This window comes from Lotus japonicus, chromosome 1, assembly GCF_012489685.1.
Source record: "Lotus japonicus ecotype B-129 chromosome 1, LjGifu_v1.2".
NCBI lineage: Eukaryota > Viridiplantae > Streptophyta > Magnoliopsida > Fabales > Fabaceae > Lotus > Lotus japonicus.
The window spans coordinates 119,697,308-119,716,762 of record NC_080041.1 but is presented as its reverse complement, the minus strand read 5'-3'; the positions used below and the strand labels follow the sequence as shown (position 1 = coordinate 119,716,762).

At 37.4% G+C, this 19,455-nt stretch overlaps 1 protein-coding gene and 2 non-coding genes across 6 annotated transcripts; 2 read left to right on the top strand and 1 right to left on the bottom strand.

The window, feature by feature from the left end:
* Window positions 1–166: 166 nt before the first annotated feature.
* On the top strand, window positions 167–16,357 carry LOC130729851 (polygalacturonase-like). 4 transcript variants are annotated; one of them, XM_057581689.1, is made up of 10 exons: window positions 167–4,918; window positions 5,003–5,194; window positions 6,779–7,079; window positions 8,003–8,101; window positions 8,229–8,296; window positions 8,376–8,484; window positions 14,691–14,761; window positions 14,903–15,214; window positions 15,303–15,821; window positions 15,966–16,357. In XM_057581689.1, the coding sequence occupies exons 8-10, from the start codon at window positions 15,020–15,022 to the stop codon at window positions 16,182–16,184; spliced, it is 933 nt and encodes a 310-aa protein (XP_057437672.1). In that variant the 5' UTR covers window positions 167–4,918; window positions 5,003–5,194; window positions 6,779–7,079; window positions 8,003–8,101; window positions 8,229–8,296; window positions 8,376–8,484; window positions 14,691–14,761; window positions 14,903–15,019; the 3' UTR covers window positions 16,185–16,357. The 4 variants fall into 4 exon arrangements, with proteins under 4 accessions (XP_057437672.1, XP_057437676.1, XP_057437674.1 ...); XM_057581693.1 differs by having other exon boundaries at window positions 167–5,133; XM_057581691.1 differs by having other exon boundaries at window positions 167–5,194; window positions 6,779–6,887.
* On the top strand, window positions 2,797–2,899 carry LOC130734708 (U6 spliceosomal RNA). Its single transcript, XR_009018067.1, has one exon. It is a non-coding gene; the product is annotated as a U6 spliceosomal RNA (small nuclear RNA).
* Window positions 4,618–4,813, bottom strand: LOC130734910 (U2 spliceosomal RNA). The gene has a single exon (XR_009018245.1). It is a non-coding gene; the product is annotated as a U2 spliceosomal RNA (small nuclear RNA).
* Window positions 16,358–19,455: the final 3,098 nt, after the last annotated feature.

The following is a 19,455-nucleotide window of genomic DNA, read 5'->3' as shown; positions in this document are numbered from 1 at the left end:
CGGCGACTATTTTAATTAAATTTTGTTATTATTATATGGTTTTTAATTTTTTATCCTTATTTTTTCTTTTTTTAATTCCTACTTTATTTTCAAAAAAAATTCCTACTTTAGTTTTTTATCCTCACTATCATATCTATGACGATCTCAAGTTTTTTATCTTCATTATCATGTGGGGTGTGCAAACTACGGATGTTTCAGTGTTATGGAATGGTTCCAAGCTACATTTTTCCCCTCTTCAACGAGGTTTGCGCCACGAAGATCCTTTATCACCCTATCTTTTTGTGCTTTGCATGGAGCGGTTTGCTATTCAGATCCAGAGACTAGTAGAGAATGACCAGTGGAAGCCAATACGCATTAGTAGAGATGGGGTTGGCATTTCACATCTCTTTTTTGCAGATGATGTGCTTCTCTTCTGCCAAACTTCTAAGGACCAGCTTCGACTCATCAAGCAAACTCTGGTAGATTTTTGTGTGGCATCAGGGATGAAGGTCAATCTTGATAAATCAAGGATGATCTTCTCTAAGGTGGTGAGGCAACGAACGCAACGAGAACTATCAGATATTGTGGGTATCTCGAGGGCAAACGACCTTGGCAAATATCTTGGACTTCCTCTTCTCCAAGGAAGGGTCAAGAGATAACATTTTACTTCGATCATTGAAAAGGTGAACTCAAGACTTGCCTTCTAGAAGAACAATCTTTTGAATAGGGTCGGGATAGTATGTTTGGCCAAATCAGTACTCTCCTCTTTACCGGTACATGCTATGCAATCTCTCTAACCACCTGATTCTATTTGTGATCATGTGGACAAGATGGTTCGAAGTTGTATTTGGGGGAAAGGAGGGAATGCGCGAAGTTGGCACCTTGTGGCTTGGGGGGATGTAACTAAACCTAAAGCTAAAGGGGGATTAGGGATTCGAAGTGCACGAAAGAACAATGAAGCGTTGTTGGGTAAGCTGGCTCATAGTCTCATGAATGAGAAGGAGAAAATGTGGGTTCAAGCTCTATCCCAAAAAATACATTAAGTCTGGTTCAATATTGACAGAGGAAGCAAAGCCAGGAGGGCCATACGTGTGGAGGGGAATTTTAAGAGCAAGAGATATGGTTGCAGATGGATTTGGTGCAAGACTTGGTGATGGTACTTCATCTCTTTGGTACTCTAACTGGCTAGGAACATGTCAACTTGCAACTAGAGTACCGTTTGTCCATATCACAGATACTAATCTTACTGTTGCTGATATTTGGGGCCAAGGTTCATGAAACTTTGATAAATTATACACTATGTTGTCGTTGGACATAATAGAGGAAATCAACAGTGTGCAAATACCCACGGTTCAGATTGGGGAAGACAGAATTCTTTTGAAGGAGGCTCGCGATGGTAATTATTTAGCGTCATCTGCGTATCAATTTCTGAACGAAGATGGCACGCCAGAGACAAAATTCTGGAAGCTGATTTGGAGAGCCTGTGCGCCTGAGAGGGTGAGGTTCTTTCTCTAGCGGGTAGGCAGGGTTGCTTTACCCACAAACGCTAAAAGGCACCGTAATCACCCAGTTGCTACTGCGTCCTGCGTTAGATGTGGAGCGACTGTGGAAGACGATGTACATGTTATCCGTCGCTGTCCAGGATCAATCTGGGTCCGCAACCAATTCATCGGTCTTCTCCCTTGGGTCCCAGTAGCTGCTCCTTTCCGCTACTGGTTGTTTGGGCATTTACAGAACGTCGATCATACTCTGTTTTGTGCAATGGTTTGGAATCTTTGGAAGTGGAGGAATTCTTTCGTTTTCGAACAATCTCCACGGTAGCCTGGAGAAGTCTTGCGTCGTATCCATGTGGACATGGTGGAATTCTAGAAGAAGGCCCTTGTCACGCAAAACTCGTCGCCAGGCGCGTTCGACGAACCAAATTCAGTAATGTTGTACACTGATGGGAGTTGGGACCCGCGAGTAAACATGATGGTTGGTGGTGGATGGATCAGCGATCGAATAGGCCGCTGGGTTTCTGGTTTTGCGGCCAGCTTAAGCGCCGGAGATGCTCTCAAAGCGGAACTCTTGGCAGTAAGGAAGGGTACGTCTCATGTATGGGAATTGGGGTACAAAATAGTTGTTTGCTACATGGATTGTATGGAAGTGCAGGAGGTTATTTCTAGTGATAGGGATGTGGAAAACTATTGGCACAGGGATGAAATTCTAGCTATCCGAGAACTGATTAAGAAAGACTGGAATGTATCTGTTATCCATGTTCCGCGAGAACAGAACAAGGTTGCAGATGCTCTAGCAAAGCTTGCTGTGAATGAGGATTGGAATTGGAAACTCTGGACTCAACCACCAGCATCAGTGATTCCCTTGCTCTGTCAGGACGTTGTTAGTTAGTGGTTTTCGTTTGTTTATCCATTCCCATTGAAACAAAAAAAAAATGAAGCAGGCAAGAACTATATAATATATAGTGTAATCAAAGAGGCTAGAGGTCTAAGTACCCAACTCTCTCCTTTGGGGGAGTGGGAGATGTTGATCATTCACCTAGGAAAAGTAGAAACGTTGTTGTTTTCCAAGGCTCCACGTATTCTTTGGTCCTAAAACTATAATTTTGATAAAGCAAACCAAAAACATTTTGAGAATATCTGAATATCTATGTCTTCCTCACTTTACCGTTGTTCTTTCTAGCATTCTAACAAACACCGAAGAGCTTGGATACATGCTCGCATGCGGTCTGTTTTAGCATCGCAGGCTGTCTCAAGTCCCACATCGGTTAAGCCTGCAATAATACAAGTGTTTATAATGAACCACCTAGCAGTAGAGTTGGTCCCTTCGGGGACATCCGATAAAATTGGAACGATACAGAGAAGATTAGCATGGCCCCTGCGCAAGGATGACATTCACGAATTGAGAAATGGTCCAAAATTTTTTGAGAGGGATTTGAATTTGGAGTTAATTATGCAATTTCCAGTTCTTTTTGTGACAATTTTTACCCTAGGGTTTTGTTGTCTCAATTTAGTTTAGTATCTTACATGGAATATCATTTAGGTTAGATCTCACAAGTCACAAGTGGCCAGAGAGAGAGGGATTTGAATTTGGAGTTAATTATGCTGTTAATTAGTTGCTTGATTTGAGGGGTTGCTAGAGTTATAGTTATGATAGCAAGGGATGGGGATATTGACTGCTGAAGGAAGAGTGTGTCTCAAAATAAATGTGTCCCAATTCTTTTGGAAGAACAGTGAAATTTCTTTCTAATTTTGCTTTGTTAAATACCATTGGCTACATATATGCAACATATGCTGAAAAAGAACTAGGAAAGAAATTTATTTGGGTGTGCCTTTCACTGCTGAGTTGCTTGGAAACAAAGAGCACTATCAAATCCCAAGTTAAAGGCCCAAATGTGGGCAAATGATTTTTTGTTTTTGCTCTCTGTTGCTAAGCTTTTTCTGTTGCATCATATCTTTTCAACAGCTGTGCTTTTCTTCCTTTTTTCTAAATAAATTTATTTTGCTATGAAAATATTGACATTGTCCCTAACTCCCTATGTTGAGTTCCTGTCTTATATGTTTTCTGAATTTTCTTTAAGCACATTGCTTTATTCATGATTGATTTATCAGTCTTAAGTTAAGGGGTAGCTTGTGTTTTCTAGTCATGATGTATTTGAAGCATTTCATCTGGGTTGATTTGTGCTACAGAGACAATGTAACATTGAATACTGCCATGTTCTGAATTCGGATACAAACCAGATGAGTATTACTTCGATGTCAAGGCATAAATTAATTTCTCCCTATACAACACATTGTTTAAGATATCAAACTCATTTAAAATGAATCATTTGAATATTAATGTCTGTATAACTTCTGTTGCTTTGCTTCGAGGGAGGAAGCTGGTCGCTTTGTGTTGCTTTAGCTTTGCATGCGATGACTCACTTCATCTTGTGTTCCACACCTGTTTAGCTTAACACATTATTAGTGCTTATAACCACTAAAGCTTGCTCCTTAGTCCATAAACTTGGAACGACAGAGATAAGCTTAGTAGTTTTCTTTTTCTCATTCAAAGTTGACAATAATTCTAAGAAATTTCCAGTTCTTTCCGTGTCATTTTGTTTTTCTATTTTTGTGTACAGTTTAGTATCTTAGCATGGATCTTTGGAGTTAATTGTGCTGTTAGTTAGCTGTTTAACTTAGGGGAGTGATCAAGTCATTATAACGACAGCAGGGGATGTGACATGAGAGGTTGTATGCTACCTAAATACTTTGATGGTTTCCTCACATCCATTGTAATCAAGGATTTAGTGTAAAATCTTAGGCTGATCTAACAGAAAAGAGGGCAATCTCATTATCTTATATGGCATTCCATTATCTGATGAAAGGCTGCAGCTTAGTGAAAGGGGCTACAAGAGTACATTAGAGATAGAATTGATGGAGATGATTCTTGATAGAGGAGTACAATAGGCATTCAACTGGTACCACATCGGCTATATATGAAAATTTGAGTGGACTTTACTATAAAGACCAACTTACTCATTTTCCAAAGTTATTTTAACATAAGGATTTGTTTAATAATTGGAATTTTAATAATTGTGGTTTACTTGGGCTGTAACAACAGTGTTGTTGATCTAGAATTAAAAATCTTGAACTAGGTTTGGTGGGGTTCGCCAGGCCCTTGCAGTAGTGTAAGGCATGGGCGACGCTCGAAGATCCCAATAGCAAGCTACTGTGGTGGACCCTCCACCTAAAAATATTAATTTAATATCGTGTGAGCCATTGGCTCACAAATCAGATATTAAACTGATAAGAACAGATACTACACTTGATCTTAGCCAAAAGGCCGAGAAAGGTATGCTTCTTCCTTAGCCTTGTCTCTGCTTTTATATCCAATGTATGTGCTTTGATTGTGCTGCACAACCAATGTGGGACTTGAAATGTGATGCACTGATAATCTTATAGTAAGTGCAAGTTCATGATATGGCATCTGCTAGCCTGTTTGAATTCTTCTTTCTGACTCTCTGTTGATGCTATAATCTTTTCAGGTTAAGGATTTTCTTTTGGTAGCACTTGATCAAGATCCCAAGGTTTGGATAGAGATTGGTGCTTGTAGACTCGTCAATTGTGGGTGTCTGCATTAAGGAATATGAAAACTGAGGATATTGCATGCTATGCGGTCTGGTTTGCTCTGGCCATCTAACACTCTATGCGTTATTGACTCCTATGTTTTCAACCTGGTAATTTTCAGTGTTTATTTGTATGTTGAATGAAGATTTGGAAGTTCACAAACCCTATAATGCAAATCTTAGCATTGGATAGAGGGTATATGAGTACAAAAACCCTTTCAACTTTATGATTGTATCCAAGCATCCAACTATTGATAAGGACATCATATTCCATAGGTTTTGTTCTATTGTTCCTAAGACTAGGCACACCTGGACTTTTCTTTCAGTGACATCGTAGTGGTGATGCTGCTAATGGGATTTTATTCAAGTCCCATCTTCTTGATATTCATATGGTAGGGCCATATTTTATCAAGTGGATCAATTCAACATGGATTTTATTCAAGTCCATCTTCTTGATATTCATATGGTAGTCCCATCTTCCACACCTTTTTTTCTAGTTTTAGGCCTGAAACTGATTTAAAAAGATTCATCAGTATATGAATATCTTTCTAGCTTCTGTTGCTTTACTTTGATCTAGGATGCTTTTTGTTTGCTCGAGGTTTGGTGAGAAGATCTGCTAATTGATGACTAGATGGAATATGCAACATTTGACATGGTCTCCATGGACTATTGATCACGCTCTGATTACACAGTCATGTTCAGACACCATGACTTAGGTTCTGGTCTCCTTAGAACTCAAGGATACAGTCGTGAACTGAAGTTTAAGCGTTTTTGTATATAAACCTTAGGATTTTGTTCGGTGCTAGCAGTGCAGGACTTTATGTGGTTATTGCCTTTTGTTGTGTTACATGATGTTCTGTGACGGTCATGTCTTTGCAAAACGTTGGAGGAATCTGTCCAAATTCATTGTTGCCATATATTTGATTCAGAAGTTCTTGAAATCTTTTAGAAATGAGTCAAAAAATTTAGGTGAAATGAGGCAGTAAGTGTCAGCCTCATAGCAGCTATAAGCTTCAAAAATGGGGGAAAAGAGTAACATAAATTTCAAATGTTTAATAGGATTATCCATTAACCATATAAAAGCAGAAAAACTTATTCCTAGATCAAGAATTTGATGCATGTGAAGTAACAAGGTGGAATAAGCCAGGGTGGTTTGATTAAAAGCAAAAGTACACAATTATGTTTGTTATATACATAGTTATTTCTTAACTCGATGGTTTTTTGTACATCAACATGAAGTGCATCATATTGATACTGAGCATTTTTTTTGGCACATTCAATATCAGATTATACATAAACATGTTCATCATATTGATCCTGAGTAGCAATTGTAATTTTTTTGGGCACATTCAACATGAAGCTCATCACAGAACTCCTTGCAAAACTTGTTTGGGAGAAGTGCCATTAGATTGGTTACCATGTTGTTTATCTCAAGCATTGCTTGTTATGCTAAAAAGTTCGCAGTTTACATCCTAATCTAATGTTTGTAGTTCTCTGTAAAACCATTTTGTACCTTGGGATGAAGAGGTTGTGAAGTATGATGCAAAGCAGACATTGTTATGTATAGTTGTGAATTGCCATTTATCTCTATGACAAAGAAGAATTGAGAATTTTTTGAAAATAGGCACCTAGAAAACGTAAATGTATAGCATTGTTCTAGTTTTATAAGGTAGCTCTTTTTCATGATGTTTGCAGGAAATAACCATTAAGAGTATACAACATAACACGGTAAAATATGCAGCAATAGCTCGTGGGGATACTTAGGTTTTCGTGAAGTTTGGCGGCTAGGTTACATGGTTGTTAAGTAAGTAAATCGCTTCATTAAGAGTGATTTTGTGCATCTGACTCTGTTATGTACTCTATGTTGGTCTATCCTGATCTATCATGAGTTGAACCTCTGGAGTAAGAGTCTGTGATTTTAGCTGAAGACAATGTAAATGGTCTTGTTCTTCTGGATATCATAAACGACTTCTACACATTTGGAGCTGGAAATCTGGTATCTGCCTAGTTTAGTTGTTTGGTTTATAATGCAATTTTTTAGTTGCTTGTCTCATGTTTTTCTTGTGGAATTTCCAAGTTATCATAATGGTTTCTGTTTGTCTGGTTGTATCTTATCTTCTTACATATATTGTTAGCATACAACTTAGACTGGGAAAATTAAGGTAGGACAGTGAAAGGGAAATTGTAACAGTTGATCAGGATCTTCAGACACTGTCCTCTTGAACGACTGTTATGTGTGTGAAAATTTTGTCTTGAGCCGTATTGTTTTAATGCAGAGAAGGGATTAAAAGGCTGAAAGCTAAAAATGCTTATAGTTAGTTTAACTTAATTAGTAATTACTTGTAAACTAGCATTCTTAAGAGTGGTGAGATTATGTAAAATAGATCATTTTATAAGCATACTCCTAAAGTAACTTGTCAAGTTCAGTGGACCGCTAATCCTCACGACTACCACTTCCTGTTTCAAGTAAGTGGGAACTTGATTATTTGTGGTATATGTACCCAGCTTCTGATTTGAGAAGTTTTGTGGCTGCTACATTAGTAGTCAAATGTATAAGGCTGAAAGAAAGTAAAGTAGCAATAAACTAAAGAGAGGTACATCTGAATATTCTGCATATTATCTTCATTTTCCAATACTTGCTATTTTATATAACATGTAAAGCACACAGTGTTGCTATGGTTTTTTCCACAAACATGACACAGGTTTGTTAACAATATGAGTCAAAGATGTACTATTTTTTTCTTTTGTTCTCTTAAGCAAGATGTGTTTCTGATTGGTTATTCACTTATTCTTAAACTCAAATTAATTTGACTCATTTATCAAGCTATTATCCTTGAGTAGCAACATAATTTCATTCTAGTGTCTGACTCATTTATCAAGCTATTAAAATCTAACGTATCAGCTATTTTAATTTTGCAGGAATAATAGCTAGCTGTTGTAGCTTGCTGATTATGAGGGGACCGGGGAACAAAATAGGTATATAACAATTTGAACAAAGTAAGTGCAGAACTCATAAAGGTACCATCCTCAAACCTCAGCTCTCTCTGGCTCCTCTCATATTCCTTCACAGTCATCACTATAACACATACTCTGAAATTTCTTGTCGTTTTAATTTAACTCTAAAATCTCCTTTACCCTTTGACAGTTACTGTGAATGAGGTTGAAGCTTTATTTGGCTTATTTCTCACCCTTTGCAAGGTCTCCACAGCACTGGTAACACATCCTTTTCATGTTCAACTAAGATTAGTAAAACCATTCTTGATTTTGACACACTTAACTTTTTGTTTTGCAGATCTGTTACTTATTTTACAAGAATATCACCTTCTGCTTCACTCTCTTCTTATTAACAAGAGAGGAGGCTGAATCACTCAAGTTTTACTCAAAAGCACCTCAATAACAAGGTATGAACTATGGATGTAAGAAGTGTGTATAGAAATTTAGTGTGCACAATTTGTTTGAGAAGTTATTACTAAGTCTTTGATGGATAGTCTTGGCATTGTAAGAACTGTGATACTTTGCAGCTCTTTGACATTGATATTTCATAGCTTGATGTGTTATTTGGCATTAGTAAATTGTTAGAACAGCAACACGAATACAGATCAGAGTAGAGAGAAACACACAAAGCTTTGTTCACGCAGTTCGGCCAAATTGTCTACCTCTGCGACTATAGAGCAGCTATAGTTCCGTTTATTGATTCGAACCTGAATACAATCACTCAGCAATTGCAATTTCTCTCAATTGCACTAGTGCCTCTTGTGTCTCTTGTGTTTTAGAGTTACATTGTTATCCTATTTATAGTGGATTCTATTTTACAATAAAATTCTAATAAATCCTATAACAATCCCTTAAAACCTTTTACAATCCCCATTAAATCAAATCCTAATAAACTAAAGATTTTAACCCAAAATAAAACAGAAACAAATCTGAAACAAATCTTTCTGATTTTTTCTCTTTCTAATGAGCCAAAACTCAACAATCTCCACCTTGGCTAATTCCGGACTCCCCCTATGAAGATCTGCTGCTTTAGTTTCCTGATTCTGATTTCTGGGATTGTGAGCCTCCTCTGCTTAACATTGGAGAACATGCAACAAGTTCAAGCAATGCTTAAACTTGTCACTGGTGACTGGCTTGGTCAACATGTCTGCTGCATTCTCTGATGTGTGAACCTTCTGAAGTAATATCTGTCTGGACGCCAACAACTCCCTAATCTTGTGGAACCTCACATCAATATGCTTGGTTCTAGCATGATACACCTGATTGTTCGCCAAATAGATAGCACTCTGACTATCACAATGCAACTGAACTCCACCTTGCTCAACACCCAACTCTTTCACTAACCCTGTAAGCCACAATGCTTCCTTGGCAGCTTCAGCTATTGCCATGTATTCTGCCTCAGTTGTAGACATAGCTACTATGGATTGAACTGATGACTTCCAACATATAGGTCCCCCTGCAAGAGTAAAGACATATTCTGTTGTAGACCTCCTATCATCTAGATCACCTGCATAGTCAGAGTCCACATATCCCACAACTGATGGAACAATACCTTGCTCCCTGCTGAACATGATACCGCGATCCGCTGTACCCTTCAAGTACCTTAGGATCCACTTGACTGCTTCCCAATGCTGCTTCCCTGGCTTGGACATGAACTTGCACACTTGACTAACTGCTTGTGCCAAATCCGGTCAAGTGCAAACCATAGCATACATCAAACAACCAACTGCACTGGCATAAGGAATCTTAGACATACCTTCAATCTCTGAGTCTGTCTTCGGACATTGTTCCAAAGAAAGCTTAAAATGATTCGCCAATGGAGTACTCACAGGATTTGCCTTGCTCATGTCAAATCTGCTCAAAACACCTTCAACATAGCTCTTCTAAGACAACCATAATTTCTTAGCGCCTCTGTCCCTGTGAATTTCCATCCCTAGAATCTTCTTTGCAGCACTCAGATCCTTCATGTCAAACTCCTTACCCAACTTGGTCTTCAACTCATTTACATCATGTAAATAGTTGGCAGCAATCAGCATATCATCAACATAAAGTAACAGGAAAATAAAAGAGCCATCATCAAGGCTCCTCACATAAACACAACAATCATAGTCACACCTTCTATAGCCAATCCGGAGCATGTATGAATCAAAGCGCTTGTACCACTGCCTTGGAGACTGCTTCAAGCCATACAAAGACCTCTTCAATTTGCAAACAAGTCTGCCATCTCCAATTTCACTGAATCCCTCTGGCTGCTCCATGTAGATTTGCTCCTCTAGATTACCATGGAGGAAAGCTGTTTTCACATCCATCTGCTCTAAGTGCATATCCCTGCTGGCTACCAAAGCTAATACTGCCCTGATAGAAGTGTGTCTAACCACCGGACTGAAAATCTCATCATAATCAATCCCCTTCTGCTGTGAATACCCCTTAGCAACTAGGCGAACCTTGAACTTTTCCCCTTCTTTTTCTGTTACTGCTGGCTTTTTCTTGTACACCCACTTGCAACCAATAGCTCTCTTTCCTTGTGGCAACTGAACAAGATCCCATGTCTCATTCTTTTTCAAGGACTCCATCTCCTCCACCATTGCACCCATCCACTTATCTTTCTCCTGGCTAGCCATAGCCTCATGATAAGTAGAGGGGTCTCCTGAGCTGGTAAGAAGGGCATATGCTGCTAAGTCTTCAAACCCATATCTCACTGGAGGTGTAATACGACGGGGCTCCCTATCACGCACAAGTGTATAGTCTTGTACTCCACCTGAATCTGAGCTTGGTTCACTCTGTTGTTGGGCTACAATCTGCCTAGGACTCACTGGTGTCTCCTCAATGTCCACCTGAATCTTGTCCTGACTGGAATTTTTTACCTCAGTATCTGGCACAACCGTCACATCTGACTGTTTCAACATTGACTGCTCATCAAATACAACATCTCTGCTGACAACCACCTTCTTCTTGACTGGATCCCACAACTTGTACCCCTTCACACCTTTATTATAGCCAATAAAGGTGCACTGTTTTGACTTTGGGTCAAGTTTAGACCGATCCTCACTGGAAATATGCACATATGTTGGACACCCAAAAATCCTCAAATTACTGAGATCAATGGGGTTACCTGTCCACACCTCCTCTGCAACTTTTCCATCCAAAGAAGCTCGTGGTGACCTGTTGACTAGATAGCACGCCATATTGATTGCTCCTGCCCAGAAACCTTTTGAAAGACCAGCATTCAACCGAAGGCACCTTGCCTTCTCTGTCAGAGTCCTGTTCATCCTCTCCGCAACACCATTCTGTTGTGGTGTCTTCCTCACAGAAAAGTGCCTCTGAATTCCATTCTCCTCACAGAAATGCATGAAGTTCTTGTCAGTGTATTCAGTTCCATTATCAGACCGCAAATACTTTATTTTTCTCCCTGTCTGATTCTCAACCTCTGCCTTCCACAATTTGAACTTGGCAAAGACTTCAGATTTATATTTCAGAAAATAAACCCAGACCTTACGAGAAAAATCATCAGTAAATGTAACAAAGTACCTGAAACCTCCAACGGAGGGCTCTTTTGTAGGCCCCCAGACATCAAAATGGACATAGTCTAAGATTCCCTTGGTCTTGTGTTGTCCGGTCTTGAAACGAACTCTACACTGTTTCCCAAGAACACAATACTTGCACAATCCAATTGTGCAACTGCGAACACCCTTCAGCAGATTCCTCTTATGTAGTTCCATCATCCCACATTCACTAAGATGACCCAAGCGCATGTGCCACAGTTTGGTTGCATCATCATCAGTTTCAACAGATGCCACATCACCCATAACTGTGCTCCCCAACAACTTATAAATGTTGCCTGCAGTCCTCTTTGCTCTCATCACTGTCATTGCACCCTTGCTAACCCTTAAGATGTCTCTATTTTCCTCAGACTTGAATGAATACCCATTCTCATGAAGAGTTCCTAGAGAAATCAAGTTCTTCGTCACCTCTGGAACATAACGCACCTGACTCAACGTGCGCACGCCACCATCATCCAAAGCAATTTTAACTTGTCCCATTCCCTTGATGATACAAGGTTTATCATCACCTAAATAGACATAACCAAAATCACCTGATTTAAATGAGTTGAACCACTCCCGGTGCGGCGTCATATGATAGGAGCATCCAGAATAAAGAACCCATGCATCAGTGCACTTTACAGATGAAACACAAAGCAAATCCTCCTCACTGCAAGAACCATCAGACTGAACTACATTTGCTGAACTGTTGCTGTTGCTTGACTTGCCTGGCCTGTTTGGACAGTCCCTCTTCCAATGCCCAATTTGCTTGCAACTATAACATTCTGCTGTTTTTCTGTCCTTGGACTTGGATCTCTTCTTCTTTCCAGAATCCACTGCTTTACCCTTGCCTCTTCCGCGATCTTGACCTCCCTTCACAAACAGACCTTCACCTGAACTTCCTCCACCTTCTTCAACACTCTGGCGACGTTGTGCATGTTGCAAAAGTGTAGAAGAAATAGAATCCAACGTGATTGAGTCCTTCCCGTAGGTGAGAGTGGTCACCAAGTGATCATAAGAGCCTGGTAAAGAGCACAGCAAAATAATAGCCTTATCCTCATCGTCTACCTTCACACCAAGCCGTGTCAGATCGGCGAGGATGTTGTTGAAAGCGTAGACATGAGCCTGCAAATCGCCTCCTTCCTGCATCTTCAGGCTGTAGAGACGCTGCTTCGCAAACAACTTGTTCATGAGTGTCTTGGACATGTACAGACTTTCCAATTTATCCCAGACATCCTTCGGAGTTGTGAGATCTAGGATATGATTCATCACGTCATCAGAAACGCAAAGTCTTATCAAACCTGCAGCCTTCTTCTTCATCTCGTTCCAATCAACAGTTGCGATGTCCGCCGGTTTCTCATCGCGCAACGCCTTCTGTAAACTTTGCTGAGCCAACAGATCCTTAACCCTCCTCTGCCATAGTCTGAAATTGCCGGTTCCATCGAACCGCGTCACTTCAAACTTCGCACCTCCAGGGTTAGTCGTCATCTAATCAAATCCTAATAAACTAAAGATTTTAACCCAAAATAAAACAGAAACAAATCTGAAACAAATCTTTCTGATTTTTTCTCTTTCTAATGAGCCAAAACTCAACATAAATGATGAAGTTTAAAATCTGATTTGAAAAGTAGGTTTTATGTTTATACTTCCCAGGTTTTCTGTGGAACTTTTTTTTTGCGTATGGTGCCATATAGGTTATCTTGAGTGTTAAGGGCATTGGTGCTAGTGTAAATTTAATGCAGGCAGTTGAGTTGTAAGTTTTGTTTCTGGCAGTTATGCATCAGTTTCTGGCGGTCTGAAACCTTCAAAACATGTTTCACAAAGCGAAAACCGTAAATATTAAAAATGTGTTATAGTGGCAATAGCAAAAGCTGGGAACTGTTGCTGCTAAAAGCTGATAATATATCCGGGCAATTTTTCTTGTCTTTACCGGCGCGTGTAACAAATGCTGGTAAAGCTTTTACCGACCCCCCGATATAGAAGCTCAAGTGTGACTGCCACTAAAACCTTTAGCGGCCATTTTTATTGAGAATCACTCTTATTTTCAATTGTAGCTTTTTTTAGTTTGAATTAAAGGTTTCATTTCTCTTTAAAAGAGAACATGGGCTACAAGCCACAAAGCCTTTTTTTCAATTCTTAAAATAAGTGTGGCCCTGACTAACGAGAGGCTCACATGACAAATCTCTCCCTCACATCTTAAGTGGGGGGAAATCTTATCATCTTAGCAATTATGTTGCAAGTCTAAAGCCCAGTAGTGGCTTTGTTAATATATCAACACCATTATCATTTGTATGAACCTTATCAAGCTCAAGCAACTTGGATTCAACACATCACTATCGAACATAAGGAAATTATTAATGTATTTAATAAAATAATTATTTAAGATCACAATTATTTAAAAGGTAAAAAGTATAGATTAATTTTGATTTAATAATAAAATAATAACACATGTTACAGCATGAGGAAGGATACAACTTTGTAAGAAATTGAAGATGTATGTGATTTCATAAATTCAAGGGCACTAACTTGTATTTAATAAACTTGGTGAATTCATCTCTTTTATTGAGACATGAAGTACAATTTTATTTTACATGTATAATTTTGTGGTTCACATTGCAATATTTGTTTTAACCAAAAAATATAAAGAACTATAAGCCAGAAATATTGAATGAACTCAATAATCAAGTTGTTTGCAAAGAATTCCTTAGGGATAACCATCTCTCATTTTAGGGGAGGCATACATCTTATTTTTCTTTAGTAATAACGAATTAACCAATTTGTTCATTTGTTAGTTTTTGTATTATTTTTTGGATTGTCATGCATCTACTTAGCAACAATCTTTTGTTTTTCACCAAACCAATCTATAATTAGCTCAAAAGTTTGTTCATAATTTTAATGGCCTTGAAGTATAGTAATGTCATTATAAATAACTCTCTAGCTTCAAATGGTTTCATATCATATTCTACAAAAATAATCAAGTAGAAACACACGTTCTTAATTGTTTGTCGAGTATTTTAAGTTGGCCACAATGTTAAATATTATCACATCCGCTTTGTTCTTATTGCTGGTTTCAGCGGCTAATGCTCAATCCAGGGTTTTTGATGTAACAAAATTTGGCGTTAATTCCAATGGAGATATAACTCAGGTAAGAGCATGCTAATGTGGGGAAGCATGCAAATGATTAGGATTTTTAATATAATTTGTAACACAATCGACATTGATTTTTCAAAAAACATGTTAATTTTTCATACTCATTTATATAAGTTTCGCATGGTACATTGTTTAGGCTTTTATAGCTGTTTGGAAAGAAGGATGTGCATCAACAAGTCCAAGCAAAATATTGATTCCTAATGGTAAATACAAGTTAGAACAAGTGGATCTTAGGGGCCCATGCAAGGCACCTATGGAGGTTCAGGTTGATGGAACAATTGAAGCACCTATAGACCCCGCCCAACTTGATGGAAATTATCAATGGGTTAGATTTGGATATTTGAACTTCTTCACCTTATCAGGTGTTGGGACTTTTGATGGCCAAGGCGAAGCAGCTTGGAAACAAAATGATTGTAAAAAGAGATGGAATTGCAAGAAACTTTCAATGGTAAAAGAATATATGTCCATTTCAAAAAAAAATCTACAATTAATATACAGGGCTTTACAAATAAACTTACTTATATGTTTTTCTACAGAATTTTGGTTTCAACTTCCTCAACAATTCTGTTATCAAAGGCATAACTTCAAAGGATAGCAAACATTTTCATGTCAATGTTTTTGGATGCAAGAATGTCACCTTTGAAAACTTTTCTATCAGTGCTCCGGAAACAAGTCCAAACACCGATGGAATTCACATAGGAAAATCGAGTGAAATTAACATAACTAACTCCTATATTGGTACCGGCGATGATTGCATTTCAATAGGAGATGGCACTCGACGGGTCACTATTTTAAATGTGACATGCGCGCCCGGACATGGAATTAGTGTTGGAAGTCTTGGGAAGTATCCAAATGAAGAGCCTGTAGAAAGTTTGACTGTACGAAATTGTACATTGAATAACACTGATAATGGTTTGAGGATTAAGACATGGCCTGGTACTCCAATAAGTTATATTGTGTCAGATTTTCATTTTGAGGATATTACAATGGTTAACGTTAGCAACCCAGTGATCATTGATCAAGAGTATTGCCCATGGAATCAATGCAATAAACAGGTATTTAAGTTATAAAAACTCTTCTCATCTTATTTTAATAAAATTATGTCGTTGATATTTTTATTCTATTCAATGTTTGCATGCATATTAAACTAGATATTCTTCCCTACTTTATTTTGAGATATGTTTTTATAATGATTGTAGACTCCTTCAAAGATAAAGATAAGCAAGGTCGTGTTCAAGGATATTAAGGGAACTTCTGCGACTCAAAATGGTGTAATTCTTATTTGTAGCGGCGGCACACCATGTGAAGATGTAGAGCTCAGCGACATTTATCTCACATTCAATGGGGTTGCCACAACTGCTACATGTGCTAATGTAAAACCCACCTTAATGGGTACAACACCTAATTGTGAAGTTTAGACACATACAAGATTCTTTAGGTTTTGTTCATCTGTGTGTGTGTGTTTTGCGGGGTCGGTTGTTTTTTTTTCTTAGGTTAGCCTTGTTTAATTTGGGGTCATGTTACCCTCTGAAGTTGAGCTGTGTATTCTTATCTTATTCCTCCACATATATACTTTTTTTCTTTCACAAAAAACTAGGGATCTATTGTTATATTTAAAAAAATATTTAATGTCTAAATTAGTAATAATTTTCTCTACATAACTTCCTAAGAAACTTGTTCATGCATTACTCAAGTTATGAAGATAAAAATTTCAAAATCAAGTTATGAAGATAAAAGATCCACTCATCTCATTTCATTAATGCAATCCACTTTTCATTATATCCTCATTATTAATGTTTAATTTGGAGCTGTAACTTTTTAAACATCTATCTTATCGATCTTGAACTTTCATCCATAATTTTTATTTTATCTTCTAATAATGTAGCACACAGTAATTGGCAAGCAATCAAGATTAGATGTTGATTAAAATTTTTAGGGGGAAAATTCCTTCAAATTGAAATGAATTAAGGTGTTAAAACAAATCTTTAAAACAAGAAAAAATGACTATAATTTCGTGGTGGTTTTGGGGTTTTTCCAGGCATCTTGGGGCTCGGTGTTGGTGGCACTTCCCTCAGCTTCTTTTGCATTTGCAATGGTAAGGTAGAGTAGACCGAGGTGTTACTGAGACTGGATTGATGGCATTTTGGTAATCTTGAGGTTTCAACATTTTGCCTCTTGCACGACGTATCTCTTGTTGTTTGTATTCAACGACGCTCCTCTTTGCCTTTTCTCACTTCTAGTGTTTCTATAGCGGCTCTATGGTTCTTGGGATTTGCTGCTTTAAATTTAAATCAAAATTATATGAAAATAAAAAATATTACTTCCTCCGGTCCTATTTATAAGTAGCAAAAAAAAATTCACATAGTTTAAGAAATGTAGTTAAACTAGATAAAATGCATTAAATTTGTCTTGAATCATAACAAACTTCCAAAATTACCCTTTGTTATTAGTGTTGGAAAGTGGGAAAGAAAGAGAATAATTAATGAAACGCATTTTACAAGTTAGAATTAATAAGGGCATCATTGGAAAAAATTAATTAATATAGCTCAAACTTTCATTTGGTTCTTATAAAAAGGATCAAGATTTTTCTTCTCTTTCATGCTTATAAATAGGACCGGAGGGAGAAATATAATGGTATTGTGTGACTAAATGAATAGTGCTAAAATTTAAGAACTAAGAATTAATGGTTGGAGCAAATCTGCAAAGAGTTGCTTAAGCACATGTCACAGTACGAGTCCACATGAATAGTGCTAAGAACTAAGAACCTAGCATTGTATATGCTCTAATAGTTTTGGTTGCTTAAATTTTAGAAACGTTTAATTTTAAGCAACGGTTGTTCATTCTCTTTGTTCGCTGTTTGATTAAAAAAAAATATTTTCTCTTTTTTATGACCTTGAATACTCATTCCATAGAATCTCAATTCCACAGGTAATTGCAACCTTGCAATTCCAATTTCTAGGAGATCAATCTCTCCTAGATAAAGAAGCCCGAAGAGAATACTTTGAGATGAAGTGTTGTTCCCTCAAAAAGCCAGACTTGGAACGACACTATATCAATCCTACAAAGGCAGCACATCCTGGAATGACTCCTTCAAAACTCAAAGGTGCACAAGAAGAATGTCAACAACTTATCAAACAAGGTTTGATAGAACCAACAAAATCAGAGTGGGCTTGCACAACATTCTATGTGAATAAGAGATCAGAACAAGTCAGGCAAAAGAAAAGGCTCGTAGTGGATTATCGTCCTTTGAATCATTTCATCAAAGATGGTGTTATGACCTTAAAATAATATAAATATATATGAGATATAATGAGACTTAACCAAAAGTAAAATAAGGAACTGTAGTTAGAACGAAATCAACATAAGTTACTTAAATTTTATCTGAAAACTTAAGTTCACTAAAATAGTATTTAAATAGCTCAACTAGTAACTCAAATTAGGAGTTGGTTAGGACTTAGGACTAACTTATTATGGATAGTATATATAATGGTTTTTTTTTGGTATATGCATAGAATCACATGGGATGAAATGCTTGTGACTTCAGCACAAAAAAAAAAAACTTCAAAATCTTCGAGTGGACCACCATATTCTTTTATATGTGCAAAGCAAGATAGGCCACGTTCACCCCTACAATAACACAATCTTTTCTTCTATTTTTCTTCGTTATCTCTTTTCATGTCAAGCACCCAATTTCCCAACCTTCATCCTGTTTTTATCTGTTTAGATATTCCAGAAACTTCAGAGTGAGCTAGGCACAAACGATAACATATCTTCTTGAAGCTTCCATTTCATGGTCTATATAGCCTTTGTTATTTGTACGACACGTGTATTACTTACTTACATAATGCAGTGGCTCAATATGGCAAGAGAATACAACATTATGTTTGTTTTTATTCAAAAGAAATCCAGCAAATCTTGAGTTAATATGTCACCTAATGTGCCTCCACAAATTTTGTACACCTGTTGTCCTCTGAAATGACAGATTCCAAATATGTGTGGATGTTTCTTTCATATGTAGTTATCATCTGATTTGTAATTGCAGTGAGACCACTAAATGCAGAATCGCAATGGCATATTACTCACTCTAAACTAAGCAATAAGCAGAGTGGCAACATCCAAGTTAAGAAAAATCACAATGAGAGGCTGGCTCTTTTTTCTTGTTGACTCTTATTTGATTGAAGAGACAAATAGCAAGAAAGAGATGGTATTTTTTTAATAAAAAAATCACCGCTAAGATTGAAAAAAAAAAATTCAGTCATATGAGAAAAGTCAATGTCGACATAAAAAGAAGAAGAATCAGTGTAATCGACTATCAAGTCAACTAACCACTACTAAATCTTCATTTTTTTTCTGCTAAATATCTATATTTTTCAAAACACAAGGGTAATATTAAAACATGAGTAGCCTTCTTTCTTTACTTTTCCTTCGCATTTTGAAGGAGCTTATAAAAGTAAGATGGTAAAATTAGTATGACATTTATTGATAGAATTGTGTTATTAATTTTATGAGAGTAAGTAATCACTTCAATGATTATAATATTTACTTAATTTACCCCTTAAGTTCAGACTTTAGAAAAGTGAAACCCATAAAAGTTGTGAATTGTGATGCCCATTAACTTCTTCCCCTCCAACATTTTCTTCCCCTAAAAAAACACAAAAAGATCCCAAAATCTCTTCCTCAAATTCTCCT